This window comes from Narcine bancroftii, chromosome 2 (genome assembly GCF_036971445.1).
Source record: "Narcine bancroftii isolate sNarBan1 chromosome 2, sNarBan1.hap1, whole genome shotgun sequence".
Classification (NCBI taxonomy): Eukaryota; Metazoa; Chordata; class Chondrichthyes; order Torpediniformes; family Narcinidae; genus Narcine; species Narcine bancroftii.
In genome coordinates this window covers 332,995,906-333,023,670 of record NC_091470.1, presented here as the reverse complement: position 1 = coordinate 333,023,670, position 27,765 = coordinate 332,995,906, and the positions used below count along the sequence as shown (strand labels likewise).

Genomic DNA, 27,765 nt, shown 5'->3' with positions numbered 1-27,765 from the left:
ATCAAATAAAAATAAAATTATTGTTTAATGGTGATGATAATTTATTGCAACAGAGTCTGATTATTTAGACAGAGTAATTCACATGTTTAAAGGAATCCAGTTGAACACTAGCATTATGACCAACCTTGGCCTATGTTCCATAAATTTATGTTCCATAAATTCATATCATAACTTCCCTGCTCCTACTTGATCAAGCTTTTCACTATCACTTGCTATCAATCCAGAGAAATAATTGGCACTGCGTCTCAAAAGACTGAATACAACGTGGATTGTAAATTTTACTCTTAAAATACGTCTTAATTTAACAAAAATTTCAAGGAAGTCCAAAGATAATTGTTTAATACGTGTTCAACTTGCAATCACTTGATCACGGTTTCTGGCTGCCTTGGTGACTGGCTCTCGCTACCATTCTTTGTCCACTTTTCAATTCCACACTCAGTCCTGCAAAAAAGAAAAGGAAAACCAAATGGGATTCACAAATCATGATTGAGCCATGTGTCCCTCGAGTTAACGGGATTATTCCTAGAACTCCATTTACCTAACTCTATTTTATTGGGAACATCTGTTCTAAGCTTGGAAGCTCTCAGCCTTCACATTTTGGAGGAAAGTTGTCCAAGATTTCTTCTATTTCTTAGGTGAAAAAAAAATGTTTCCCTTAAGTCAGGAAAGTTGGATACTACTCCATTTTTAAGGGTAACCGTATTCTGGCCTTCCTCCACCAAGAGAATAATTTCTCTTAATATCTCATTATTGAATCCTTTTCACATTTGAAGTGCTTGATTTAGATGACTGCTTAACAACCATGCTTAAACACAGGACAAATTTATGTGATCTGACTTCAAAGCTGACCCTTTAGACTCCAAAATAATACACTTATACCATGGCCAACTAAGCTTTTTTTTCTGAAGTATGATACCAACACTAACACAAAGCACTTCACTATCAAAACATAATTACTCCCTTTCATTGATGAAGGCCAACAATACATTCACCCTGTTGATTAGTTAGATGTGACCATTCATTTGTTTATTTGTGCTCCCCGACCTTTGGTGTTTGATTAATGTTCATGATTGTTAGAATTCAAGATAATCACCAAAAAAATGCAAGTATCTGTTCAGCCAACTGAGATCAAGATTCCCACTCAAGATGCAGTGTTGGATACTCCATGTTGGAGCCCAGATTTATAGAATCTCCTGGTGTATTAGGGATGGTGTTCCCGTCATTCTATCTGCTTCTTAGGCATTTGAGATGCACACAAAATACTAGCTTTGCTAATGACATTCACATTCCATGCACCTATTGCTGGGGGCTATGGATCTGGAAGATGCTGCTAAATAAGCCTTACTGATTTGCCACGGATAATGCACATTGCACCCACAATAAAGCATGTTCAAGTTCATCGGCAAGGTGCTAGTCAATCGAGCTCCTCTGCTCTCATCTAGATGCAGTGAAGGATCTTGAATAACATTGCAACTGAGTCAGTTCAAGCATATGGAAAATATTCCATTACATTTTTACCTGTACCCAAAGGCTTTAAGGGTTCAAGAGGTGAGCCTTTCTCAATGAAACAATCACCTGCTTGTGTGAATGTCTGCCAAGCTGCCTGTCCCCCCTCTGGCAAGCCTTGCTGTACTAACATTGGCTGTGCATTATCTCTACTGTTTAGGACACTCCCCTTGGGTATAACTGTATATGCATCTATTGTCTTTCATTATTGTACCATGAGTTCCTGCTAATAAAAGCCATGATTATTGTTTGACCACGTCGTCTTTGTCGACTTCATCAACTGGCACTTCAGTTTTATTAGCAGAAAAGGATGCAGCCCTCAATCCAGAGCGGCTGATAATCGACCAGTCTGCCCCGAGGGCCAGAGAAATTTTCAACCACTGGATTGCTTGTTTCGAAGACTACATGGCTTGAAACAATGTGGTCAATGAGGCGATACAGTGGGGCCACCTGAACTCTCTGCTGGGTGAGGTCCCTTTTGCCATAACACAAGGAGCTACGACTCTGGCTATAGCCCAGGAACGTCTGACCGCTTACTATGCAGCGCCACAGAATGTGGTGCTTGCTTGACACCAGTTGCTGACTAGACGCCAGAAACCCGGGGAAAGTGATGCTGCCTATGCACTGGCTCTCGACTCACTGGCAAATGAATGTGATGTCAGGGCAGTCAATGTGCAACAACACCGCAATGCCTTGATACTGGATGCTTTAGTCAACGGATTGACTCCAGTTACATCCGACAGAGGCTGCTGGAGACGGAGCCCTTAACCTATGACCGGGCAGTCACTCAAGCCAAAACACTGAGAAGCGGCATGCGGTCCAGTGAAATGCTAGAAACCAAAAAGGAAACATCCAGGAGCGCTGGAACCCTAAAGGAAAGATAAAGGCAAACTCCTGAAAAATGGTACTTCTGTGATAAGAGCTGGCACCCCAGACAGAAGTGCCTCGCTCGATTTGCTACCTGCAGCTATTGTGGGAAACTCGGTCACTTTGCTAAAGCGTGTAAGATGAGAAGTACTCCCACTGATAAGAAGAAAAAGAGAAACACCAAGAAAATGATCCTGGAGCTGCAGAAATGGAAGACAACTGTGAAAAGGGGGAATCTTCAGATGAGCAGGCTGAATCGACTTCAAGTAACAGCGAGGTGACTGCAAAGCTTGGGGGATGTTACGGACTGGAACGGTCGACTTTGAAGGGGGAGGTGAATGGTGAGTCTCTTGATTGTCTAATAGACTCGGGGAGTGCTGACAGCTACATCCACGAGAGAGTTGCCAAAGCCTTAAATTTGCAGAGATATCCAGTGAACTGAAACATATCGATGGCTTGTAGTGAACTTACAAAAACTGATGGGACAAGTGTAAAGTTACTTTAAATTTGCTGGGACATTGTCTGGCTGATGGGTGGCTCTTTATTATGCCGGAGCTCTGCGCCCCTGTGGTACTGGGGTTAGATATTCAATCTCAGATGAACAGTGTAATGTTAAATTTTGGTGGGCCACTACCCACACTTACCATCCCCCGCACTAGTTACTGCGGTCTGTCCACATTAAAGATCAAAGCTCCTTCCCTTTTCAATGATTTATCCCCCGAGTGTCGGCCAATTGCCACTAAGAGCCGTTTTTACAGCAAAGAGGATCGTGAGTTTATCAAAGCTGAGACCCAGAGATTGCTTAAAGAGGGAGTAATTGAACCCAATAAGAGTCCGTGGCGAGCCCAGGTGGTAGATGTGAAAAATCACACTAAGAAACGACTGGTGATTGACTACAGCCAGACAATCAACCATTACACTAACCTGGATGCCTACCCCCTGCCACACTTCAATGAAATGATTAATCAGATAGTGCAATACAAAGTGTACTCCACTATCGAACTCAAAGCAGCTTACCACCAAATCCCCATTAAAAAAAAGGAACGACCCTATACAACCTTTGTGGCTGATGGGGGGGGTTATATCAGTTTAAAAGGGTACCTTGTGGAGTCACTAATGGTGTGTCAGTGTTTCAGAGGGAAATGGATAAGATTGCTAGGACGTATGAGTTACAGGGTACGTTTTCCTATCTGGATAATGTCATTATCTTTGGGAAAATACAGGCTGAGCATGACAACAACTTAAAGAAATTTTTAGCAACAGCTAAAGAACTCAACCTTACATTTAACAAGGCAAATGTGTGTTCAACGCGACAGAGCTACCCATTCTGAGGCCACTCTCATCAAGGCAACCTGACCTTCTGAGTGGATTAGCTTAGACTTTAAAGGGTCGTTACCTTCCAACAACAAAAATGTATATTTTCTTACTGTAATTGACGAATATTCCAGGTTTCCTTTTGCGAATCCCTGCCCTGACGTCTCGTCAGCATCTGTCATTAAGTCACTTGACAGAATTTTCAGCATTTTTGGTTTTCCCAATTACATTCATACCAATAGAGGCTCAGCATTCATGAGTGCTGAACTGCGGTGAGCCCTGCTACAAAAGGGGATTGCCACCAGCCGTACCACGAGCTACAACCCGCAGGACACTGGGCAGGTTGAAAGGGCTAATGCTATAGTCTGGAAGACTGTTAATCTTGCTTTAAAAACACATGGTTACCCTGTTACCCGGTGGCAGGAGGTGTTGCCTGAGGCATTACATTCTATTCGGTCTTTATTGTATACTGCAACAAATCAAACACCTCATGAATGTATGTTTCCCTTTCCTAGGAAATCAGGAACTGTGATGAACTGGCCAGCCTGTTTATCTGAGCCTGGAACCGTGCTGCTGAAGAGCCACGCTCGGGCACATAAAACAGACCCCCCCCCACCTCCCACTAGTCCAACCAGTTCAGCTACTGCATACTAACCCCAACTACACTCATGTAAAATTCCCAGACGGGAGTACTGACACTGTAAGGACACTCCTCTTGGATATAACTGTATATGCATCTGTTGTCTTTCACTATTGTACCATGAGTTTCTACTAATAAAAGCCATCATTATTGTTTGACCATATCGTCTTTGTCTACTTCATCAACTGGCACTATAGTAGCAGCTGATAAAATTGACCTTCCTGTCAATAGCAAGTGTTGGAATTTGTGGTGATTTACTTACTATTAGATATCATTAAGCTCTCTTTCTAGTTATGGCTATTTCCTGATACTGTAAGAGGATAAGACATCGGAGCAAAATTAGACCATTCAGCCCATGGAATCTGCCCTGTCACTCCGTCATGGCTGACGTTATTCTTTTCTAGCCCATTCTCGTAGCTTCTCATAGTAACCCCTGATTCCTTTCCTAATCAAGAATCTATCAACTTGTCTTCAATGTACACAATGACTTGACCTCCACAGCAACAAATTCCATTAATTCACCACCCTGTGGGGGAAAGAAATTCCTCCTCATCTCTGTTCCAAAATGTTATTTTGGTATTCTGAGATTTTGCCCTCTGGTACTAATTATATAAAATCTGACAATTGACTGGCCTCAGTACTCACCAACAAAAGAAAGATTACTATCGTCTATATTGAGAAGTCACACTTGGTCTGCCCAAAATAACATCCATCTAGGTGAGGTAACCTCATGTAAAACCATTATAGAAAAAAAAAACTCCTTACCTCTGTGCAGGTGACTCTGGTTCTTACTGGCTTAGGGACATTGAATCTAATTGTGACCAATGCATTGCAGGTCAGTGTGGTCTGTTGGGAAAATCAAACAATAAATGGTAACGCTTTCAATTTTTAGAATCTAATCCATCTAAGCATATTACAGGTTTGAAATGCAAAGATCCATTGGTCCTTCTACAAGATCAATCCTTTCTCATTGAATCATCCACTCTCATTCCAATTGTGTCTGAACCTTGGCCTCTGTTCTCGGAACTTTCCTCTTCCTCAAGAAGTTGAATTGCTCTTCCTCCAAGCTAACACATCTTTATGTTGTCTGCACACAGAATTTCAAATGCAGAATAATAACTCTGGCACAATCTCCATCCTTCTGTGTTCCAATTCGTTTAAGATCAAGGATAATGTATTATTGGCATATTATCGGCTCCAACCATGCATCTTGGCACCTCACAGTTCGGCGGGCAGCAATCTCCTTTGAAGAAGACCACAGAGCCCACCTCACTGACAAAAGACAAAGGGGGAAAACCCAACACCCAACCCCAACCAACCAATTTTCCCTTGCAACCGCTGCAACCATGCTTGCCTGTCCTGCATCGGACTTGTCAGTCACCAACGAGCCTGCAGCAGACATACCACTCCATAAATCTTCGTCCGCGAAGCCAAGTCAAAGAGATTATCTTATGCAACTAAACATTTATTTCTTTATATGAATCCTTAAATCCCTTTGTACATAGGAGCCGCAGGGATTGCAATATTGTAATCAATATAATGAAGACTATTGCTTGTGTCAGGAGTCTGGTTTTGGGCATGTGAACCACGTATTTGCCCAACAAAGGTGATTGAATGTAACTGCTGCGTCGTTGCTGGACATGTTGGCTGATATTAGATTACTTGTCCTTCCATACACTCTTGTCCGTCCCATACCACACTGTGATACATCCCGTAAGTATGTTAGCAATGGTGTACCTGTAAATGATGTCTTCTGAAAAAGTAGAGGCTTTGAAGTACTTTCCTGATCATTATGTTAATGACCACATCTCAGGTCAGGTCGTCGGAAATGTTTATTCTTAAGAAGCTATCTATGCTTTCGACTTCAGAACCATTAAAGCGAACAGGGGTGTGGTCTCTTTCCTCTCTCCTGAAATCCTTTGTCTTATTGGCATTTATGTTTTTAACATAGAATTTTCTATATTTTTCTGTTCAAAATTTTTTTCCTACCTTCCAGAGTGGCCATCCACACACAAACGACCAAAACTCGAAATCTCCGTTTCCTTTGGCGAGTTTACACTGACTACCCGAAGTGCAGTAAGTAAAGAGGTGAGACTTGCAAATCTTTCTTTGGCTTGGCTTTGCGGACGAAGATTTATGGAGGGGTAATGTCCACGTCAGCTGCAGGCTCGTTTGTGGCTGACAAGTCCGATGCGGGACAGGCAGACACGGTTGCAGCGGTTGCAAGGGAAAATTGGTTAGTTGGGGTTGGATGTTGGGTTTTTCCTCCTTTGTCTTTTGTCAGTGAGATGGGCTCTGCGGTCTTCTTCAAAGGAGGTTGCTGCCCGCCGAACTGTGAGGCGCCAAGATGCACGGTTTGAGGCGATATCAGCCCACTGGCAGTGGTCAATGTGGCAGACACCAAGAGATTTCTTTAGGCAGTCCTTGTACTTCTTCTTTGGTGCACCTCTGTCTCGGTGGCCAGTGGAGAGCTCGCCATATAACACGATCTTGGGAAGGCGATGGTCCTCCATTCTGGAGACGTGACCTACCCAGCGCAGTTGGATCTTCAGCAGCATGGATTCGATGCTGTCAGCCTCTGCCATCTCGAGTACTTCGATGTTAGGGATGAAGTCGCTCCAATGAATGTTGAGGATGGAGCGGAGACAACGCTGGTGGAAGCGTTCTAGGAGCCGTAGGTGATGCTGGTAGAGGATCCATGATTCGGAGCCGAACAGGAGTGTGGTTATGACAACAGCTCTGTATACGCTTATCTTTGTGAGGTTTTTCAGTTGGTTGTTTTTCTAGACTCTTTTGTGTAGTCTTCCAAAGGCACTATTTGCCTTGGCGAGTCTGTTGTCTATCTCATTGTCGATCCTTGCATCCAATGAAATGTTGCAGCCGAGATAGGTAAACTGGTTGACCGTTTTTAGTTTTGTGTGCCCAATGGAGATGTGGGGGGGCTGGTAGTCATGGTGGGGAGCTGGCTGATGGAGGACCTCAGTTTTCTTCAGGCTGACTTCCAGGCCAAACATTTTGGCAGTTTCCGCAAAACAGGACGTCAAGCACTGAAGAGCTGGCTCTGAATGGGCAACTAAAGCGGCATCGTCTGGAAAGAGTAGTTCACGGACAAGTTGTTCTTGTGTCTTGGTGTGAGCTTGCAGGCACCTCAGATTGAAGAGACTGCCATCCGTGCGGTACCGGACGTAAACAGCGTCTTCATTGTTGAGGTATTTCATGGCTTGGTTCAGCATCATGCTGAAGAAGATTGAAAAGAGGGTTGGTGCGAGAACGCACCCTTGTTTCATGCCATTGTTAATGGAGAAGGGTTCAGAGAGCTCATTGCTGTATCTGACCCGACCTTGTTGGTTTTCGTGCAGTTGGATAACCATGTTGAGGAACTTTGGGGGTCATCCGAGGCGCTCTAGTATTTGCCAAAGCCCTTTCCTGCTCACAGTGTCGAAGGCTTTGGTGAGGTCAACAAAGGTGATGTAGAGTCCTTTGTTCTGTTCTCTGCACTTTTCTTGGAGCTGTCTGAGGGCAAAGACCATGTCAGTAGTTCCTCTGTTTGCGTGAAAGCCTCACTGTGATTCTGGGAGAACATTCTCAGCGACACTAGGTATTATTCTATTTAGGAGAATCCTAGCGAAGATTTTGCCTGCAATGGAGAGCAGCGTGATTCCCCTGTAGTTTGAGCAGTCTGATTTCTCGCCTTTGTTTTTGTACAGGGTGATGATGATGATGGCAGCTTTCCTTGGTCCCAGCAGAGCTTGAAAAACTTATGCAGTTTTCATTAGCCTGTTATTTCCAGAATGCCTGCAGTTACCTTTAAACTGCAGGCATCCTGGAAAATTTGCTGGTGGTCCAGGAAGTAAAATTTCAGAACAGGAATGAGTCCCTTATTCCCGTTCCAATCTTTTTACATAGATTGCGTGTCAGTAAATTGGGAATAATTTCACAGAATCCAATGGCTGTGTAAAAAACATAATTGTGAGGGACGGTGTTATCTTGGCACCATGCCACAAGGCTTTCAATCTCTTTCCTGTATTATGTCTCATCGTAATCTGATACCCAGCCCACAACTGTGGTGTCATCAGCAAATATGAAGATGAATTGGAATGGTATTTAGCTGTATCATTGTGGATGTGGAGGAGTATTGTAGGGGACAGAGTACACATCCTTGAGGAGCGTTGGTGTTGACTTTTACCTCTGGTTAGGCAACTACTGACATCATTTTAATATTGTCACAAAAAAAATAGAATAATTTTAAACTTCAACACATGGAGCCTGGAATGTTTTTCACTAGAGAATTGCTGAGACATACACCATTACATACTTCAGAAGAAAAATTAAATATTTAAAGTGAAGGGAAATGTAAGGCAATGGGAGGGCACAAAGCACTAAATTTGGATTGTTCTGGAAAAGAACCAACAGAACTGATGTCTTGGTTGACCTTCTGTTTTTCTAATGTGCAAGCTGAAAAAAGTTGCATGGGAAAGATGTAATGCAGACAATAGAAAGGGGTCCAGTAGGCAATTATAGAACAACAGAGGAAGCACAAGGCTTGGAGGTGACCCTATTCCCATCTGTCACTTGCCTTGTGACGTGCAGAGAACATATTCCATATAAAAGGCAAGAGGAAATTCTTTGGAGTAATGGTGACTGGTTGCTGGAACTTGCATTCACCAGATTTGGTTGTTTCCCACTGGAACTTAAAATGGGGAGGCTCATAGAACCCATGATGAAGGTTGGTAGTAACAGCATTCATCGCTGCAGCATAGTGGACAGACCACCCACGGGCTCAGGAACGAGATCCCTCCACTCACTCCCATCCAAAGATTAAAGGGGATTTACTTACTCCGTTATTTATGAATTCACACTGTTCAATTATATCCTCCATTCCCTTTGTACAAGCTGTCTTTTTGAGTGTAAATCCTATCTCATATTCTTTGCCTTGTGGTAGTGCCTACAATAAAAAAGAGATGATTAAGTCATTGCAGACGTCAAGCAGTGCTTCCCAGGGTACCAAATGTGTTGGCAGACTTTGGCTTTATCTTTTAGCTGAGAAATATTTCTAGGGAAACAGCATTTTTAGCAATCAAACAATTTGATACAACAACATGAGCTGCATACTACATATTAAAACAGCATAAGGTTCTCTCTAAATGTCCCCATCAAAGGGTTCCAGGCCAGGCATGACACAGGTTAGAGTTGGAATAAAGTTCCCACCCTTCAAACATTGTAATTTAAGCAAGTAATATATATCGGATGAACTTCCAACTATTTTACCGAACAAAGATTCCTGGGATAGGTACAAAAGCAGTTGGATACCAACCACCACTCCCACCCAACAACTCAAGGCATGTGAATTGCAAATTAGGAACAGAACATTGGTTGGCCTGCACTTTCCCATCACTATACCTTCCCATCGTTAATAACCTTTTCATATATGTAGTCCCGACATAGGTCTAGCCTGTGTTATTTCTTGTTTTCCTTTTTGGCATAAATTCAATTATTCTTCAGGCTCGAACTTTCATTTATGTCATGTCAAGATACCTGATTAATGAATTGCTTTTGAAGCAAAAAAAAAATCTACTCTAAGAACTCAGCGAGTGAACCAGCATCAATGGGAGAAAAAGGATGATCCACATTTCAGGCCAGAACTCTTTTGAATCCCTTGCTGTGGAAGTAAAGGTATTCACTGAACATCCTGTGAACTCCCACAATGGCGAGGCAAATGAAGGGCCAGTTACCATACATACATGTGCAATATTCGAATTTTGTGGACCAATTTTTAGGCTAAAATTTAGGTGGTTGACTATTACACTCACACTAGTTTTGACTGCAGTAAGTACACTCATTGTTCAGAATGTTTGGAGCTTGGATTGGCAGGTGGGTGGCCAGGAGACCGGCCACAATCTGCAGTCCGTGGTCAGGGTATCGGGAGCTTGGATAGGTGGGCAGCTGGCCAGGGCCGGTATGTATGTCTGCATTTGAGGCATCAGGAGCTCGGATGGCAGGCCGGTGGCCAGGATAAGCTGGTAAATCCAAGTTCAGAGCATTGGGAGCTTGAATGGGCTGGCGGGCAGCTGGGCCCTAAGCGAGAGTCTGCAGTCAGAACATCTGAAGCTCGGATGGGAGGGCAGCTGGGGGATCGGGGGCATGGCTAGGTGGGCAGCTGGAGCTGAGCAAGAATCTACAGTTGGGGCAGCAGGAGTTCCAGTGGATGGCAAGAGACAGCAGTCTGATGAGCAGCTCTGATGGGCAGGTGGCTGGGGCTTAGGCGAGAGTCCACGGTCGGAGTGCAGGAGTTCTGATCAGTGGGCGGCTGGTAAGTCCATGGTCATATTGTTGGGAGATCAGATAGATGAGCAGCCGGAGCTGAGGCAAAAGTCCCCAGTTAGGGCATTGGGAACTCTGGTGGGCAGGCAGCTGGGGTCAAAAATAGGGTGGTCAACTTTTACATGCGATATATGGGCAAAAAATAGGGGAGGGCAACTTTTACAGAGTATGAACACACATATATGTGGTGGTCGACATCGATCGTGTTACTTGATGAGGAATGTTGTGCAGTACAAGAAAACTCACCTACTGCTTCTCAGGTAGTGCCATGGTTACATTTGTATTTATATAAACATGCTTCATTTTGACATTGAATCCATAAAAGATAGCATCTCCACAGTCCAATTATCCCGCAGTATTGATCAATTTGAAATTTCAGAAACTAGTTCCTTATATCCCATCTACATGTCATATACTTCACCTTAAACCTATGCCTTCCAAATGGAAAAAATGTTTCCTTCCATCTCCTCTTGCATTAGATCCCCATCTCAGTCTTCCCTACTCCATGGAAAATAAACCCAGTCTATCCAGTTTCTCCTTACAACTGAGGCATTCCATCCCAGACAACATCCTGGTGAATTTCCTTGGCACCATTTCCAAAGCAGTTCTTTTTCTACTACACTATGGATCCTAAAACTGCACACAATACTCCAAATGTGGTTCCACCTATGTTTTATAAAGTTGTACATGATTTCTCTGCTCTTATGTCCTATTCCCTTTACAAGTTGATCTACCTTCACTGCCACTTTAAGGGATTATCGGAGTTGTACATCATAATCTTTGGACTATGTTACCTTGCCTGTGACCTCACAACCAGTAACAACACTTTGTTCCTGACCTGTTTGGCAAGGGCAGTCGGAACACTGTTTTAAATCATGATACCCTGGGTAAATGAACAGGAACCTCTTCTATATCCTGAGCATAGCTGCTGGTAATTTGCAGCATTAGAACATAGATCGGTATAGAACAGTCCCTCATTGGCTGACTCCCTAAGCCTATTCCAGCATCAATCTAACCCTTTCCAACCTCACACCCCAAAACCTTCCCTCTCTTACTTACATCCATGTGCCTATCTGGAGTCTTTCAAACGTCTCTATTGTACCAGCCTCCACACCACTCCCAGCAATTTATTCTAGGCCCCAGTCTTACTCAGCTCTATTAGGTTCCCTCTCAGCCTCTATCACACTAAAGAGAAAAGTCTTATCTATGTTAAACTTATTTCTTAAGACATTCTCCAATCCAGGCAACATCCTGAAAAATCTCCACTGCACAGCATAAAAAAATCATGAATGTTGAAGATCTCATTTTGTCACCAGAGTTCAGAAGGAAAAGCAACCCAGCAAAGTGAACAACTCCTTTTCACTAGAGACACGAGAGACTGCCATCGCTGGAGCAAACAACAATCTGCTGAAGGATCTCAGTGGGTCCAGAAGCATCAGTGGGAGGTAAAGAACAATCAACATTTCAGGTGGGAACCCTTCATCAAGATTGAGGCTTCAAGTTCAAGTTTATTACCATTTTACTGTATGTATACAACCAGATGAAACTGTGTTTCATCAGACCACAGTGCACACACATACACACGTTTCTCATGCAGCACATAATCCTAAAGAAGGGGTCGGCTCCAAAATGTTGGTCGTTCTTTTCTTCCCACTGAGGTAGCGCAACCCATTGTTCCTTCAGCAGATTGTTTTAACTCTTTCTCCCTGTTCTGTAATAAATATTGGCAATTGGATAGAAGTGGAAATTTAGACTTGCTTCTCATGTCCTTCAAAAGTGATGAGCTGAAGGAAGAACATTTCATCTCACTGAGTAGAAGCCCTTCATTTATGACTGGACTGCTATCAGCAATGCAAATGCCTGCTGGATGGTTTTAGAAGCCAGGATTACTTTTGTGACTAATAAAAAAAAATTATTTAGAAATAATTCAACACTTATCTTTTGCTGGTCTCTTCAACTGAAAAGGCCGAGGAATTACTTGAACTGTGATCACTGCAGCTACAATCAGAGGCCTGTTTATATCATGTGACCTCAATTGGCCCATTGGCATGAAATGAATAGAAATTTTAGGCACATGACCAAATAGCCTTTCATCTTGGAATAGGTCAAATCCTTGCTGTAAATTGGATGGTAATGTTCCCAACTCCATTTTGAGGAAATTACAACCTGGCAATGGCAAGCACAGGCAGGAGAAATTGACTCCATTACTTTGTCCATACCTCTGGCTGAGTACAAGAGAAAGCAATCCCCTCTTTACCCCAACTCTACTCCCTCATACTCCCAACTCTGAAGCAATATTCATGGTTGTGAGTCCAGTTTCATAATCCCAGCAGTTTAGTGATATCTCTATACCTTGATCGCGATGCAATACCCTCTCAGGAGCTTATAGAGGTTATCCTTGTCAGAGCTTGCATTGTATTTGTAAATGGCAGCACGTAAAGCATCCTTGGGTGTTGGTGTCCGAGGGATCGGGCTGCTGTGCCCTACCATAGCCACAGCGATACACATGAGGGCAGTCAACCAGGATCTCATCCTGTCAGCAGTCTCCTGTGCAAAGCTCCAGTCAAAACTGCTGCTACACACCAACAGAGTCTTTCTTCTACTAAGTTACCTATTGGTCGCTGAGGTTAATTATTATCCCTGACCTTGAATATTTCTGTGATGGCAAGGATGACCTGTTTTGTTTTCCCTTCCAATAGATACTGTATTTCAGTCCTGCATAGCTGTCAACCAAAACAAACTCTCGTTGGCATGTTTTTTTAATTAATTTTTGTTTAGAAATGTATAACTGGGGAGAAAAGGGAATCAGAAAAATCCAACAATTAATACCAATGACCAGCCAAAAATTGGGAGCTACTGTTTTCCCACTTTGACCTTTGATCTCTGCAGGCCAGAGTTTTAACATGCTGTCATTCCACTTTCACAATCCAGCAGTTCAGTGATGCCTCACACTAACATCTCCTGTCTTTCTAACGCGAGTTTTGATCAAATGCTCAATCCTTTCCCGCATACCTCAGCATAACTGCTCATAATCCCAAGGAACTGCAACGCAGATTTGAATGCCAACCTCAACGATGAAAGCTAAGAGAAGTACGGAGCTGTCCGCTCACTGTGTGCATTGCTTTCTCTTGTGGCTACCAAATTTCAGAGAGGATCTATCGATAATCAAAGGAACTACAGATGCAAGAAATCTGTAGAAGTAGAAAATGCCAGAAATGCTCAGCAGGCCACATCACACCTGAAGGTGGAGAAGCAAAGCTGGTGTTTCAAGTCGAAGACCTTTTGTCAGAACTGAGAAGCTGCAGGGAGAAGATGTTGACTGTTAAACATTGAGGTGGGGTACAATCTCTTCCTCCAGAATCCTTAGAATTCTTCATCATCATAACCTGTGGATAGAAATAGTAAAATCCTGGTTATCTGGCACTTCATCAACTGGCATTCTCCAATAACCAGCATCCACATTGGTACAGGGATAACACCATACCTCATGCCATCAAAAAATCTTGCAAATTATTTTAAATGCTTGTCCCTTTATTACTGACTCATGGTCAATTTCCACTTCAAAATCCCTCATATTTTTAAACACCAGTGTTGAGCCTACCTTGTTCTAAGGAGAACATTTGTGGATTAGTCAGTCATTCCATATGACAAGAGCTTCTCATTCCTGTATGACATTCTGGTGAACCTACTATGCTTCATGAATCTTTTGATCACTCAATGTTCATTCTGCACTGTGGCGTAGAGCTACCAACATAAATACAATGACTGAACTCTAACAACGATTTATTGAAATATGATGCCTTATTTTTTTGGAAAATGACAATGAGTTTGACTTTTTAAATCATTTGTATCTGAGTGGAGCATCTGCTGAACAAATCGCACATGATAAAACAAGTTCCATTTAAATTTGATTAAAATATCAAAGGCGAATATCCTCATCCAAACGAAATAAAATCAACTCCATAATCGTCTCCTGTATGGTGTGATGTTGTCTGGGCTACAGGATTTATATAATACTGCTGATATTTATAGACAACAGGGGCCTGAGGCAGCAGGATTAGAAACACAAGGTATCAGAGCATGACAAATAATAGATGGGAAGAAAAGCAAATCTCTGAGTAGAGAGCAGATTTTCATAGATTTGACAGAGATACAGCCTGGTAACAGGCCCTTTGGCTCATGAGCCCATGCCACCCAATTAACCCCATACATCTTTGGAACATGAGAGGAAACAAGAGCAACCGAAGGAAACCCATGCGGTCAAGGGGAGAACATTCAAACACCTTACAGATAGTGGCAGATTTGAACCCGGGTCGCTGACACTAATAAAATGAACATGCTTTTATCCAGATGGCTAACTTAATGCTTTGAAAAAATAACAAAGCATGAGCTGGCCATTTTTGTCCATCCCGTTCGTGTTAAAGAAAGGACCCTTCCTAATCCTGAAATGTTCCAAAGGCTTCCTAATTATGACATACTTATGATTCGTAGTCAGGCTTGGATTAAGCAAAATAAGCATGTATTTAGGACACCAAGGGAAGGGGGTCACCACAGAGTTTTTTTTCCAGTGCCAGATTGACCACGGTGCAACTGAATTAGGAAAAATGAAAACAAACATATATATTACAGGTTCTATTTAATATAGTTGTGGGGTCTGGCATGAAAGAAAACTGAATTTTTAATCTATTATTTCACATTCAGCATTTATTGAGTCTTAATACCTTGTCAGTTAGATAATGGAAGGGTCGAGGGGGAACCATTGTTGGGATGTGCTTAGGGCATCAGTTGGCCTTAATCTGGCCCTGTTCAGTATAGCAGTTCAAAGTAGTAATAAGAATTATTGCCACATACCAAAATGTAAATAACCACATTGTGGCGATACAACCACTACATTGGCCACACTCTTACCAGCCTACTGCAGGGGGCAACCACTGTACCTGCAGGTAGGCAACCTGGGAGGATTACTCCACCATGCCGGCTGTCAATCACCGGCTCATATAAAGACTCAAGCCAGCTCCTTCCTAAACCAGTCAAGAACGTGGAACCAGAAGCTACACAGACCTGGTGTGCTACTTTAAGCTCATTAAAGCCTGTAGTACAGTCTTCTCGAGTTTTGTGCTTGTTTGCTGCACCACAGCGCACCACAATTCAATCAGCTTAAAAATTTGAGGACCATAGAGAGATTCCTCACCCTTGAGAGGCTGGACATAAATCCTCAGCACCCGGACGCTCCAGTGTACTTTGACATCTGAAGCATGCGATTGAGGGGATCATCCACATTCAGTTGGAGGTCATCAATACAAACCAGAAAAAGCTCATGGTCCTATATACCATGCTGGGCCCCCATGCTTTCCAAGCCATCAGAAACTGCACAGACAATGTAATGGCCACCCTGGAAAGTATGTACCAGCTTCTGACAAATATTTACACCCAGTACCTACTCAGCATCAGAGTGCAGCAGCCAGGTGAGATGGCCAACACTTACCTGGAGGCACTACAAGAGCTAGCATGCCCAAGCACCATTGAAGCTGGTGTAACTGTTAGGGAAGTGGAGCAAATCATCCAAGATGCATGCATGCGAGGGCTGCGTTCAAGAGCAACCCAACAGAGACTGATGGAGAAGAACTATGCCTCCCTCATCAGGATCATGGAAGTGGTCCACTCCCAAGAAGCTGCAGCTCACTATGTGGAGGTCTTTAATGCTCACCTTCCCCACTCACTGGCCTGGCCAATGCAGACGACAGCAGCATTCACTGAAGGGCCCGACAAGGAAGAGACAATCTCTGCCACTGCTGCCAGCCACCAATGTAAGTACTGTGGGTCCCGGTGTGGGTCAGACACACGCTCCCGCAAGAACTGCCCCATGAGGAACTCATACTGCTCCTGATGTGGGAAGAAAGGTCACTTCACTAAAGTGTGTCTCTCCAAACCCATCGTGATTGCTACAGCCCTCCACGACCAGCTGGGAGTGCCTCCCGAACCTCTGGGCCCCTCCACATGTGAGTGCTGGGTGATGCCATTACACTGCCCGTCACTTCCACCTGCACCAATGTCACTTCCAGCCCAGCCGTCGAACCACACTACCACCTTGTGCCCACCACGGGTGCCACCAATTTTTGTCACCCAACTTCCACCCTCACCATGACATCACTTCTGGCCGGATCTCTACCTGCATTGATGATGTCACATCCGGCCAGATTTTCCGCCCGCACCGGGCCACTAGGACGAGCCAACGCTGCATGCATCCCCTGGGCTCAGCCGCACCAACCTGAACTGCACCACCACGCCACGCTCAAAACGTGCGCACACAGGACCACACACTCATCGCACCCCACGCTCCAAAGGCCACCCACCTGCTGCAGCTCACCTCAACCATTGGGGAGTAGCGACTCAGACCCCAAGGTAGTCCTAGCATCCACCACACTAATGAAGGAAAAACCTCACAGACTCGGGCATTCAATGATGGACATCACTGTCAACGTAAAGGTAACAAAATGCCTGTTTGATAGCAGTGGTACTGAGAGCTTTGTACACCCAAATGTGATCCAGACAATGAAACTCAGGGTGTACCCAACACACTTCCCAATCACTTTTGCATCCCAGGACCAGTCAAGCATGGCACAGGGGTACTGCTCAGTGAACGACAGTTGGAGGTCAGACATAACAAGGGTTCAGACTACAGGTCATGCTTAAGCTCTGTTCGCTGGTTTTCCTGGGATTAGACTTCCAGTGTCACCTCCACACCCTCGCTCTTGCCATCAGTGGCCCACTCCCCCACTCACCATCTTCAACACAAAGACCAGTGACAGTTCCAAATCCACCTGCAGACTCTCCTCCCTTCAGGTATCCCCAATTACCTAACGTCAGACTGCAAACCAATAGTGGGGAGGTAGTGTTAGATCTATTGTTAGGGAACGGAATAGGACAGGTGATGGAAGTGTGCATTGGTGAGAACTTTGGATCCAGCAATCATGAGTCCATTTGCTTCAACTAAAATATGGAAAGGGATAGGTCAGGTCTGAGGTTGAAGGTCTTCAAGTGGGGGGAGGCCAGATCTGAAGAAATAAGAAGGGATTTTCATAAAATTGTATGGGGTGATCTTTTTTCTGGAAAGAATGTAGAGGAGATTTGGAGGGTATCTAAAGAGGAGATATTGAGAGTACAGGATCTTTACGTGCCAGTCAGATTGAAAGGAAAGGCCAAAAGCCTAAGGGAACCATGGTTTTCTGGAAAAATAATGAACTTGGTTCAGGATAAGATGGGGGCATTTACTAAATTTAAGAAGCAAAAAATGGATAAGATTGTATAAAAAACCTGAAGAAGGAAATTAGAAAGGCAAAAAGAAGGTATGAGGTGTTAATAGCTGATAAGGTAAAAGTGAATCCAAAGGGTTTTTACAGATATGTGAATACTAAAAGGAGGGTTAAGGATAGAAAAGGACCACTGGAAAATGAGAGCGGAGAACTGTTCGAGGAACCGTATCAGATGGGAGAGATATTAAATGATTTTTTTCTCATCTGTGTTCACAAAGGTAAAGGACATTGGACTATGTGAGATAAGAGAGGCAAATGGCTTAGTTATGGAAAAGATAGGGATTAGTAAAGAGAGGGTTTTGGAGCTTCTAGGGTCAGTAAAAGTGGATAAGTCTCCTGGTCCTGATGGGATTTTCCCCAGGACGTTAAAGGAGGTCAGGGAGCAAATAGCGGAGGTACTGTCAGTGATTTTTCAACGATCACTGGAAGAGGGTGTGGTGCCGTGGGATTGGAGGGTTGCTAATGTAGTTCCATTGTTTAAAAAATGCACGAGGTGTCAGCCAAGTAATTGTAGACCTGTAAGCTTGACTTCGGTGGTAGGGAAAGTTATGAAGGGTATTCTTAAAGATGGTGTGTATAAATATCTAGATAAGCAGGGATTGATCAGGAGGACTCAGCATGGGTTTGTGAAGGGGAAGTCATGTTTGACGAACCTTGTAGAGTTTTTCAAGAAAGTGCAAGAAAGGTGGATGAAGGGTAGGGCAGTTCTTGTAGTCTATCTGGATTTTAGCAAAGCTTTTGATAAGGTTCCATATGAAAGGTTAGTAAGGAAGGTTCAGTCACTAGGGATTAATAGAGAAATAGTAAGATGGTTCCAGAGGTGGCTGGAGGAGAGACAGCAGAGGGTCATGGTGGACAACTGTCTGTCAGGATGGAAGTCTTTGACGAGTGGAGTACCTCAAGGATCGGTGCTAGGTCCCCTGTTGTTGATAATTTATATTAATGATTTGGATGATGGGGTGGTTAACTGGGTAAGTAAATACTCAAATGATATGAAAATAGGGGGAGTGGTGGATAGCAAGGAAGGTTTTCAGGGATTCCAAAGGGATTTGGTTTGTCTGGAGAGTTGGGCTGAAAGATGACAGATGAAATTTAATGTAGAGAAGTGTGAGGTGCTTCATTTCGGTAAAAATAATCAAAATAGGACATATGTAGTAAAGGGGAGGACATTGTGGAATGCACAAGTACAAAGAGATCTTGGAGTTATGGTGCAGGGTTCCTTGAAGGTGGATTCTCATGTTGACAGAGTGGTTAAGAAGGCATTTGGTATGCTGGCGTTCATAAATCTTAACATAGAGTATAGGAGCTGGGAAGTGATGTTGCGATTGTTTAAGGCATTGGTGAGGCCAAGTTTGGAGTATTGAGTTCAGTTCTGGTCTCCAAATTATAGGAAGGATATAGATAAAATGGAAAGGGTGCAGAGATTTACAAGATGTTGCCTGGCTTAAAATACTTATAGTACAGAGAAAGATTGAAGAGGTTAGGACTTTATTCATTGGAACGTAAACGGTTGAGAGGGGATTTGATAAAGGTGTTTAAAATTATGAAGGGAATAGATAGACTAAATGCAAGTAGACTCTTCCCCCTGAGAGCAGGGGAGGTTGAAACAAGAGGACACAAGTTGAGGATAAGGGGGAAAAATTTTAGGAGAAACATTAAAGGATGCTTCTTCACTCAGAGAGAGGTGGCCAAATGGAATAATCTTCCAGAGGAAATAGTTGAGGCAGAGTCAATTCTTTCATTTAAGAGGAGGCTGGATATATACATGGATAAGAGGGTTTAGAGCAGGGGTGTCAAACTCAAATTCACAGAGGGCCAAAATTAAAAACTTGGACTAAGTCGTGAGCCAAACTAAATACTTATTGAAAATTTTCAACAACATCTGCATGTTTTCTCTTCTTTCAACATAAGTAATGTTAAACTTTTTCTTATTAAAATAAATGTCTAATAATAGTTTTGGTTAAACTCTTTCCAGAAGAAGCATTAACAAATGAGAAATAAAATATTCAATAAATAATATTTCTCTATTGCCTTTAAGCTCCTTTTAAATGTTTTTTTCACAAGCCAACAAGTCAAAAAAATAACAACTTGCTTCAATGAAAATCCAATCTTTCAACTATGAACAGTCAAAAGTTAACCAAAGAAAATATTAATCCAAGCTTAGCTTGCTACACTGTGATTTACTCTGATGCACCTGGGTCTAAACCAGATACTTGGCATCTCTTCTTAGATGCAAGTTCATGAAACTCTGGGGTCAGAGTTTGCCTCCCAACTTTCTTGAAAGGTCCTGTTTTCTGTCTTTCGTTTGGCCATTTTTCATAAGGGGTTTATTACATGTGAGTTGGGCGACAGGTCGCAGATGCTAATGAATATAAACAGAGGAGGTGGGGGGTGATTAGGTGGGGGCTGACGGGCCAGCGCCAACGCATTTGCAAAGCATTCTGGGATTTATAGTATTAGCTGTGCATGCGCTATACTGGCGCGGCAGCCAGTGGGCCAGCTCTAATACATATCTGATATGATCTTGCGGGCCAAATATAATTATGTCACGGGCTAAATTTGGCCCGCGGGCCTAAGTTTGACATGTGTGGGTTAGAGGGTTATGGGGGGAGAATAGGTGGGGGGAGCTAGTAGAGTTGTTTGAGTAAACTGGCGTGGACTTGTAGGGCCAAGATGGCCTGTTTTCATGCCATAAACTGTTATATGGTTATATAAAAGCAGGCGCTACTGTGCAGCCAACAAGGCCTTTATCAAGGTGAAGGGAGTTAGAGAACCCAGCAACACCCCCTGGAGAGCCCAGGTCCTCGTAGTAAAAGGGAGCAGTGAACATGATGGTCGTCAATTATAGCCAGACCATCAACCAGTACATCCAGCTGGATGCCTACCCACTGCCCCGCATCACTGAGATAGCCCAGTACTGGGTCTTCTCCACCATTGACATGAAGACAGCTTACCACCAGCTCCCCATTCACGCCCGGGATAAACCTTATACCACCTTTGAGGCAGACAGACACCTCTACCATTTCTGTCGGGTCCTATTTAGTGATGCAAACAGAGTCTCCATTTTTCAGCAGGAGATGGACCGCGTGGTAGACCGGCAAAAACTAAAAGCAACCTTCCCATACCTAGACAATATCACCATCTGGGGCCATGACCAGAAGGACCACAATGGTCAGTACCACCCGCCTCACCATCCTGAGTTGCATCGTGGAACATGGTGTTATGGGTCTCGACCCAGAATGCATGTATCCTCTGATTAAACTGCCCCTCCTTGCTCAAGGCCCTCCACAAGTGCCTAGGGCTTTTCTCATATCACTCCCAGTGGGTCCCCCGCTTCTTCAACAAGATCCACCCACTGGCCCAGGCCACAAATTCCCCCCCCCCTCACAGAGGCACAAGTGGCCTTTGCCTGTATTCTTCAACAAGATCCACCCACTGGCCCAGGCCACAAATTCCTCCCCCCCTCACAGAGGCACAAGTGGCCTTTGCCTGTATCAGTCAAGTCATCGCCGTTACTACGATACATGCTGTGGACGAGACCACCCCATTCGAGGTGGACTGCGATGCCTCTGATGTTGCCCTCGCTGCCACCCTCAATCAAGGGGGCAGACCCGTGGCCTTTTTCTTCAGGAGCCTTCACGGTTCCTCTCCTTCATCAAAAATGAAGCCTAGGCGATAGTGGAAACAGTCCGCCATTGGTGTCACTACCAGGCAGGCAGGAGGTTTACCCTTCTCACTGACCAGCGCACAGTGGCGTTCATGTTCATAACCACCCACAGAGGCAAGATCAAGAACAACAAGACCTTGTGCTGGAGAGTTGACCTGGCCACGTTCAGCTATGACATCCAGTATAGGTCGGGGAAACTCAATGACTCCCCCGATGCCCTATCCTGGACCTGTGCCAGTGTGCAGTCCAAGCATCTGCAGGCACTGCATGACTCCTTATGCCACCCAGTTGTCATGAGGTTATACCACTTCATTAAGTCTTGGAGCCTCCCCTTCAGCATCCAAGAAGTTAGGACCATGACTGAGTCCAGCAAGATCCGTGCAGAGTGCAAACCGTGCTTCTTCTGCCCACCACAGGCCCGTGTGGTGAAGGCCACTCGGCCCTTCAAGCAATTCAGTATCAACTTCAAGGGACCACTGCCTTCCATGAGTAAGAACGTCTATTTCCTCTCCGTCATAGATGAATACCCCCATTTTCCCTTCAACATCCCTTGCCCTGACACCTCCACTGCCTCCATTATCAAGGTGCTGGCGCAGATCTTCACCATGTTTAGACACTTGGCATTCATCCACAGTGACCGGACATCCAGTTTCATGAGTGAGAAGCTGCACCTGTACCTGGTGGTGCGAGGCATTGCGTCTAGTTGAATGACTAGCTATTATCCCTAGGCATTGGGCAGGTTGAACACAAAAATAGGATAATCTGGAAGGCAGTCCTCCTGGCCCTGAGGTCAAAAGGATGGTCCACCAACTGTTGGTAAGAGGCCCTTCCCGAGGCATTTATGCCATATGATCATTCTTGTGCATACCTACATCAGGTATCAGGTACCCCAATGGACAGGAGGTCACTGTCTCAACCAGGGATCTGGCACTAGCAGAGACCCAGCCCCACTACCCCGCAACCCCTGGCCCATCCAGGAACCCCCCCCACCCCCACCCCCGGGACGGCATCTACCTGCTGCCTCTCATTATAACCATATAACAATTTAGTACAGAAACAGGCCATATCGGCCCTTCTAGTCCGCATTGATTTACGTAAAACTCCACTAGTTCTACCTTCACACTCCCATGTCCATAACCGTCCAATCCCCTCACATCCATGTACTCATCTAACCTCCTCTTAAATGACAGAATTGACCCCGCTGCAACTATTTCTTCCGGTAGATCATTCCATTCAGCCACCACTCTCTGAGTGAAGAAGTATCCTCTTATATTACTCCTAAAATTTTTCCCCCTAAACCTTAACTTATGGCCCCTTGTTCCAATCTCCCCAATTCTCATAAGCCTCCACCCCCCGCGGACCTGCACCTCATCTACACCCCACTCCATCAGGCACCACCCTGTGTGCCAGCAGCCGCCCTGACCATCCTGGACCCATCTGAGCTTCAAGTGCCCCCCCCTGCCCCCACCGACCATTGACCAGGAACCTGCCCTGTGACAGTCCAAGCAACAAAGGCAACCACTGGACCGCTTGAACTTGTAAATACCCCAGAGCACCTCCCCAACCCCCCACCCCTCCCAGGACTCTTTAAGAAGTGGGTGAATGTGGTGATATAATCACTGCACTGGCTGCACCTACTGGCCTATTGTAGGGGGCAACCACAGTAACTGCAGGTAGGCAACTTGGGAGGTTGGCCCCACCTACCAGCTGTCAATCACTAGCCCATATAAAGACTCGAGCCGGCCCTTTCCTAAACCAATCAGGCACGTGGAACCAGAAGCAACACAGACCTGGTGTTCTACTTTAAGTTGATAACAGCCTGTAGTACAGTCTTCTGGAGTTTTGTATTTGTTTGCTGCACCAGAGCGCACCACACACATAGTATGTTTTTATGATACCAATTGAAAGATGATTGCTGGGTAAGAAACCAGGCAGAGCTGCTCTTTCCTCATATTGAACTTTAACATTAACAATTGCAAGACAGTAGTTTGACAGAGGAACAAAACTGCACTGGATTGTCAATTTGCATACATTTGTTAATTCTTCAAGTTTTGCGAATGAGGCTTCAATCCCAACCTTCTAATTCAGCCTGTGGTACGTTCTTTACTCTTGAAGGGAATCTTAAACTCTCATTTTATCTGCTAATCTTCCTTTCATTTACTTTCTTGGAGGGATTGATTCTTTGATTTACCGAAGGATTCCTGCATTCCAAGGGTCAAAAAAAAGAGTAGATTTGAATTCCCAGGAATTTAGAAACTTGAGAATAGATTTGATCGTCTTCCAAGATTTTAATGGCATCTGAAAGAGAGAAAATATTTCCGCTGGTTCTGAGTATACCAGACAATTGGAAATAATCTGAAAATTAAACCCAGAGTCTTTCAGAAGTGAAGTTAGGTACAATTTAATGTTCAGATGGGGTAAAGATTTACAACTCTTTTCAAATATTGCAATCAATTCTAGATTAATTGTTTAAATCTGACAACACATCTTAGTTGCCAAAGATATTAAAGAGTATAGAGAAAAAGCAGATTTATAGAAATCAACCATGATCTCTCTAGTTGATAAAAAATAGTTGTGATAAATTCTCACTTATAATAGACACACTATTGACAAATAACAAAGTATAGTTTAATATTCAAACACTTGATTGCAAAGACAATGTACAAGCATTATAGCTTCCACTGAAAAAAAATTCACAAGGCAATCCCTTTGTTCCCTTAGTTCCAGACTCAGTGTCTCCAGGATCTTTCTGCAATCCTAGATTCACCTGAAATTCCAGTGAAATTGCATCCTATTTCCAAGAAGCATCTCCCTCTCATTGCTGTCAATAGGAGAGTACTACATCAAAAGCCCATTCCAAATATGAACCATTTTGGCCTCTGTTCCATTGATATCAATCCTATTTTTCACTTGACCAATTGTATAGAATCTTAATTTGTGGTTATGAGCTCATTGTTTAGAAAGGGGCATGAAACTAATTGCAACTGACAGTTTGTAAAAAGCTCTCAATCTCCATGATGAGAAAAAGAAAAATCACCAGTGCCTCTATACTTTCATAGAAGCCTGAGGAAATTCACCATGCCACCTGCACCCCTCAACAAATTCTACAAATGCATCATCAAAAGTCACTTAGGTGTTTCTCTCTTCAACTAACGCTTCCAGTAATCTCTTATTAATAGAGTAACAGACCACTTTTATGCCTGTCATTGAGTCCCTAAATCCCTTTGAAGATGTCTTACAGTGGAACCACTGGTTCTTATCTTATTCCATAACTGCCCCATTGCTTTCACCTTATTAAGCCTGTTATGGGACCAGAGGACCCAAAAATCCAGCAGCAATAGAAATTCACCAAGACAAATGGTTATTTAAACAAAAGTTGCTTTTAATTATCTTTAAACATGAAAACAGGATCAAACTTTAACTTATTGTTATTAACTTAACCCCCTTCTAATTTTAAGCGCACATGTATGTAATGTGTGTGTAAGTTTAGAAAAGTTATTTGGTTCACAGTCCAATCTCACTTCTCACTCCTCCAAGTTCACTGGTTGAGGCAATTCTTATACTATGCACAGAATTTAACATTTATGAATTTCACCAGGCTTTGGTGCTTGAAAGGTAAATGGTTACCACTCAGGAAGGATCTTGTTGGTTTTCAGAGAGAGATTTGTTACTTATTCCTTCTGATCAGACACTTCAGTGTCTTGCCAAAGAAACCTGCCCCATCAGGGTTTTCCAGATGATAACCTCTTTCTTTCAGGTCACCACAGAGTTCCTTCTTGTCTCTCTTGTTTCAAGTGAAACATTAGACAGCCAGCCATCTCTCCTTGTATGCACCACAATGGCTTTGTCCAGGCTGAACTAAGAACTCACAGCCTGACTTCAAAATGGGCTTTTTCCACAAGCTTGCCAGCTTGTCCTGTTCCAGTCCCAGCTGCTGCTGCTGAACTGTAGAGCTATAGAACTGAATTCTCTCTCTCTCTCTCAGAGAAAACCACATTACCCTTCTAGAACAGCCAACTGAACTCAGACAGTCTGTGGCTCCGGACCCAAACTTCCGAGTTTGTTCATCTGTTGCTTTCCAAAACAATAATCCATTTCTCCACAGCATGTCCAGTTAACATCTACTTGTGAAGTCCTTATAGGCATCCTTTAAAGTTTGTGCAAAGGCACCCAGAGCCTGGACTGTCTGGCATGAGCAGAGCTCTGGCATTTTAAATGAGATCAATTTTGAAATGTTTGTATCTGTATGTGACCTAAACTAAAAAAAACCTGCCACAATTTATCTCCTTTAAAACATATCTATACATAATATAAAATATAAGATAATCTGTCACAAGCCTCTGAGGCCACAAGTCTTAGTAAAATGAATCAAATTCCCAAAGTGTGACCTGCTTCATAAAATTGAGAGAATGTTAAATTGGTATTTACCCCTCACATCATACCAGCCTAGTTTCACTCCAAAGTAATGCTTATTTAAAAGAGTCTTAATTGCCACCAATGACTTTTCATATTTTTCCTGATTCAAAATCCTGAAATCAATCAGTCCTTTGATTAACAAAGAGAAGGTTGAGGGAATCGACAGATCAGGCAGAATCCATGGAGAGAAATGAAAAAAATCACTGCTTCTGCTTAAAATACCTTTTCAAAAATTCTGTACTTGAATCTGGCACTGTATGAATTCATACTCTGAACCATTCTTCTGGGGTGCAGGGTCTGCATCAGAACATCTAATAGGGAGGCATTAGGATAACCATGGGGTGGGGGGGGCCAAACTGACATTTGAAACTCGCTCAGTGGTGGGGGTGGGGGGGGCGGGTGGTGCCTACCTGCCATGAACCTCTTCCATGAGCTGCCATCATAGTTCCCCTTCCCTCTGACATAACAGAAAAAGCAGCGACACTAGTGCTGCAGGTGTTGGGGTGGGGGGGGGGGGGACGCAATAACTCATTTGAGGAGGGAAATCCCCACAAATGCCCTCCTTTGGCATCGGCCGTGCCGGGATGGAATGTGCCTCTTTGTACATTGGCTGGTTTTCTGAAGCAGCAGGGTTGGTGGGGGTGAAGGGGGGGGCTTGTGTGATGATCCAAAGTACATTCGGATCTCTCCACAGTTTCATGCAGCCTTGGATAGTAGCCTTGGATAGACCCGTTCCTGCATCACACCATGATGAATCCAGATAGCATACTTTCGGTGTTGCATCTATAGAATTTGCTGAGAAGTGCACAGATGGCATGCTGAATTTCCTCTGGCTTCTGAGAAAGTAGGGACACTGGTGCACCTTTCTTGGTTGGTATGGTTAAAGCAGGACAGGTTAATGGAGATTTTTACCTCTTAGAACTTAAAGCTGCCCACTCTTTCCACCTCAACACCGCTATTGTGAACAGGGAAGTGAGCTCCACTCCCCTTCTGGAAGTCTATGACCAACATTTTTGTCTTGCTGACATTGAGAGAGAGGTTGTTGTCCTGGCACCAAGAGGTCAGACTGTCTGTCTCCCCTGTATAGTCCATCTTCCTATCATTCATGATCCAGCATACAACAGTGCTGTCATTCACGAGTTTGTAGATAGAGTTGGAGCAGTATTTGGCTAAACAGTCATGGGTATACTGGGAGTATAGAAGGAGATTAAGTGCATAATCTTGTGGGTTACCAGTGTTGAGAGTGATTGTGGAGGAGATGTTATCACCAATCCTTGCTGATTTACATTCTGCAGGACCGGAAGTCAAGAATCCAGTTGCAGAGGAGGGTGCCAAGACCAAAGTCCTGGAGTTTGGGGATGTGTTTGGCAATGAGAGGAAACCGGAGCACCCAAAGGAAACCATGAAGACACACCGAGAACGTACCAACTTCATACAAACTGTGTTGGATTCAAACTTGGGTCATTGGTGCTATAACAGCTTTGTGCCAACCATGCTATTAAAGCACATGATTATGAAGCAGATGAGAACCAACAGGGAGAGGCCAAAGTTGTCCATGGATACTCCTGCCAGATGGTCCATTCAAGTTCATGGGAAATGGCTAGCAAAAGTCTCTTCAGGCAGCTATTGAATTAATTTCTGTTTAAATGCAGCACTTAATTACATTAGAATCCACGCTGACAGGTTTTAAAATGTATCTTTTTCCCATTTTGCAGCCTTCT

At 43.8% G+C, this 27,765-nt stretch overlaps 1 protein-coding gene and 1 long non-coding RNA gene across 2 annotated transcripts; one reads left to right on the top strand and one right to left on the bottom strand.

Moving 5' to 3' along the window:
* Positions 1-6: 6 nt before the first annotated feature.
* On the bottom strand, positions 7-13,248 carry LOC138755689 (cathelicidin-related peptide Oh-Cath-like). The gene is made up of 4 exons (XM_069922120.1): positions 13,001-13,248; positions 9,165-9,272; positions 5,093-5,173; positions 7-441 (listed from the first exon to the last, which is right to left on the bottom strand). The coding sequence occupies exons 1-4, from the start codon at positions 13,178-13,180 to the stop codon at positions 436-438; spliced, it is 375 nt and encodes a 124-aa protein (XP_069778221.1). The 5' UTR covers positions 13,181-13,248; the 3' UTR covers positions 7-435.
* Positions 11,474-27,723, top strand: LOC138755690 (uncharacterized). The gene is made up of 3 exons (XR_011352468.1): positions 11,474-11,579; positions 11,965-12,116; positions 27,340-27,723. It is a non-coding gene; the product is annotated as an uncharacterized lncRNA (long non-coding RNA).
* Positions 27,724-27,765: the final 42 nt, after the last annotated feature.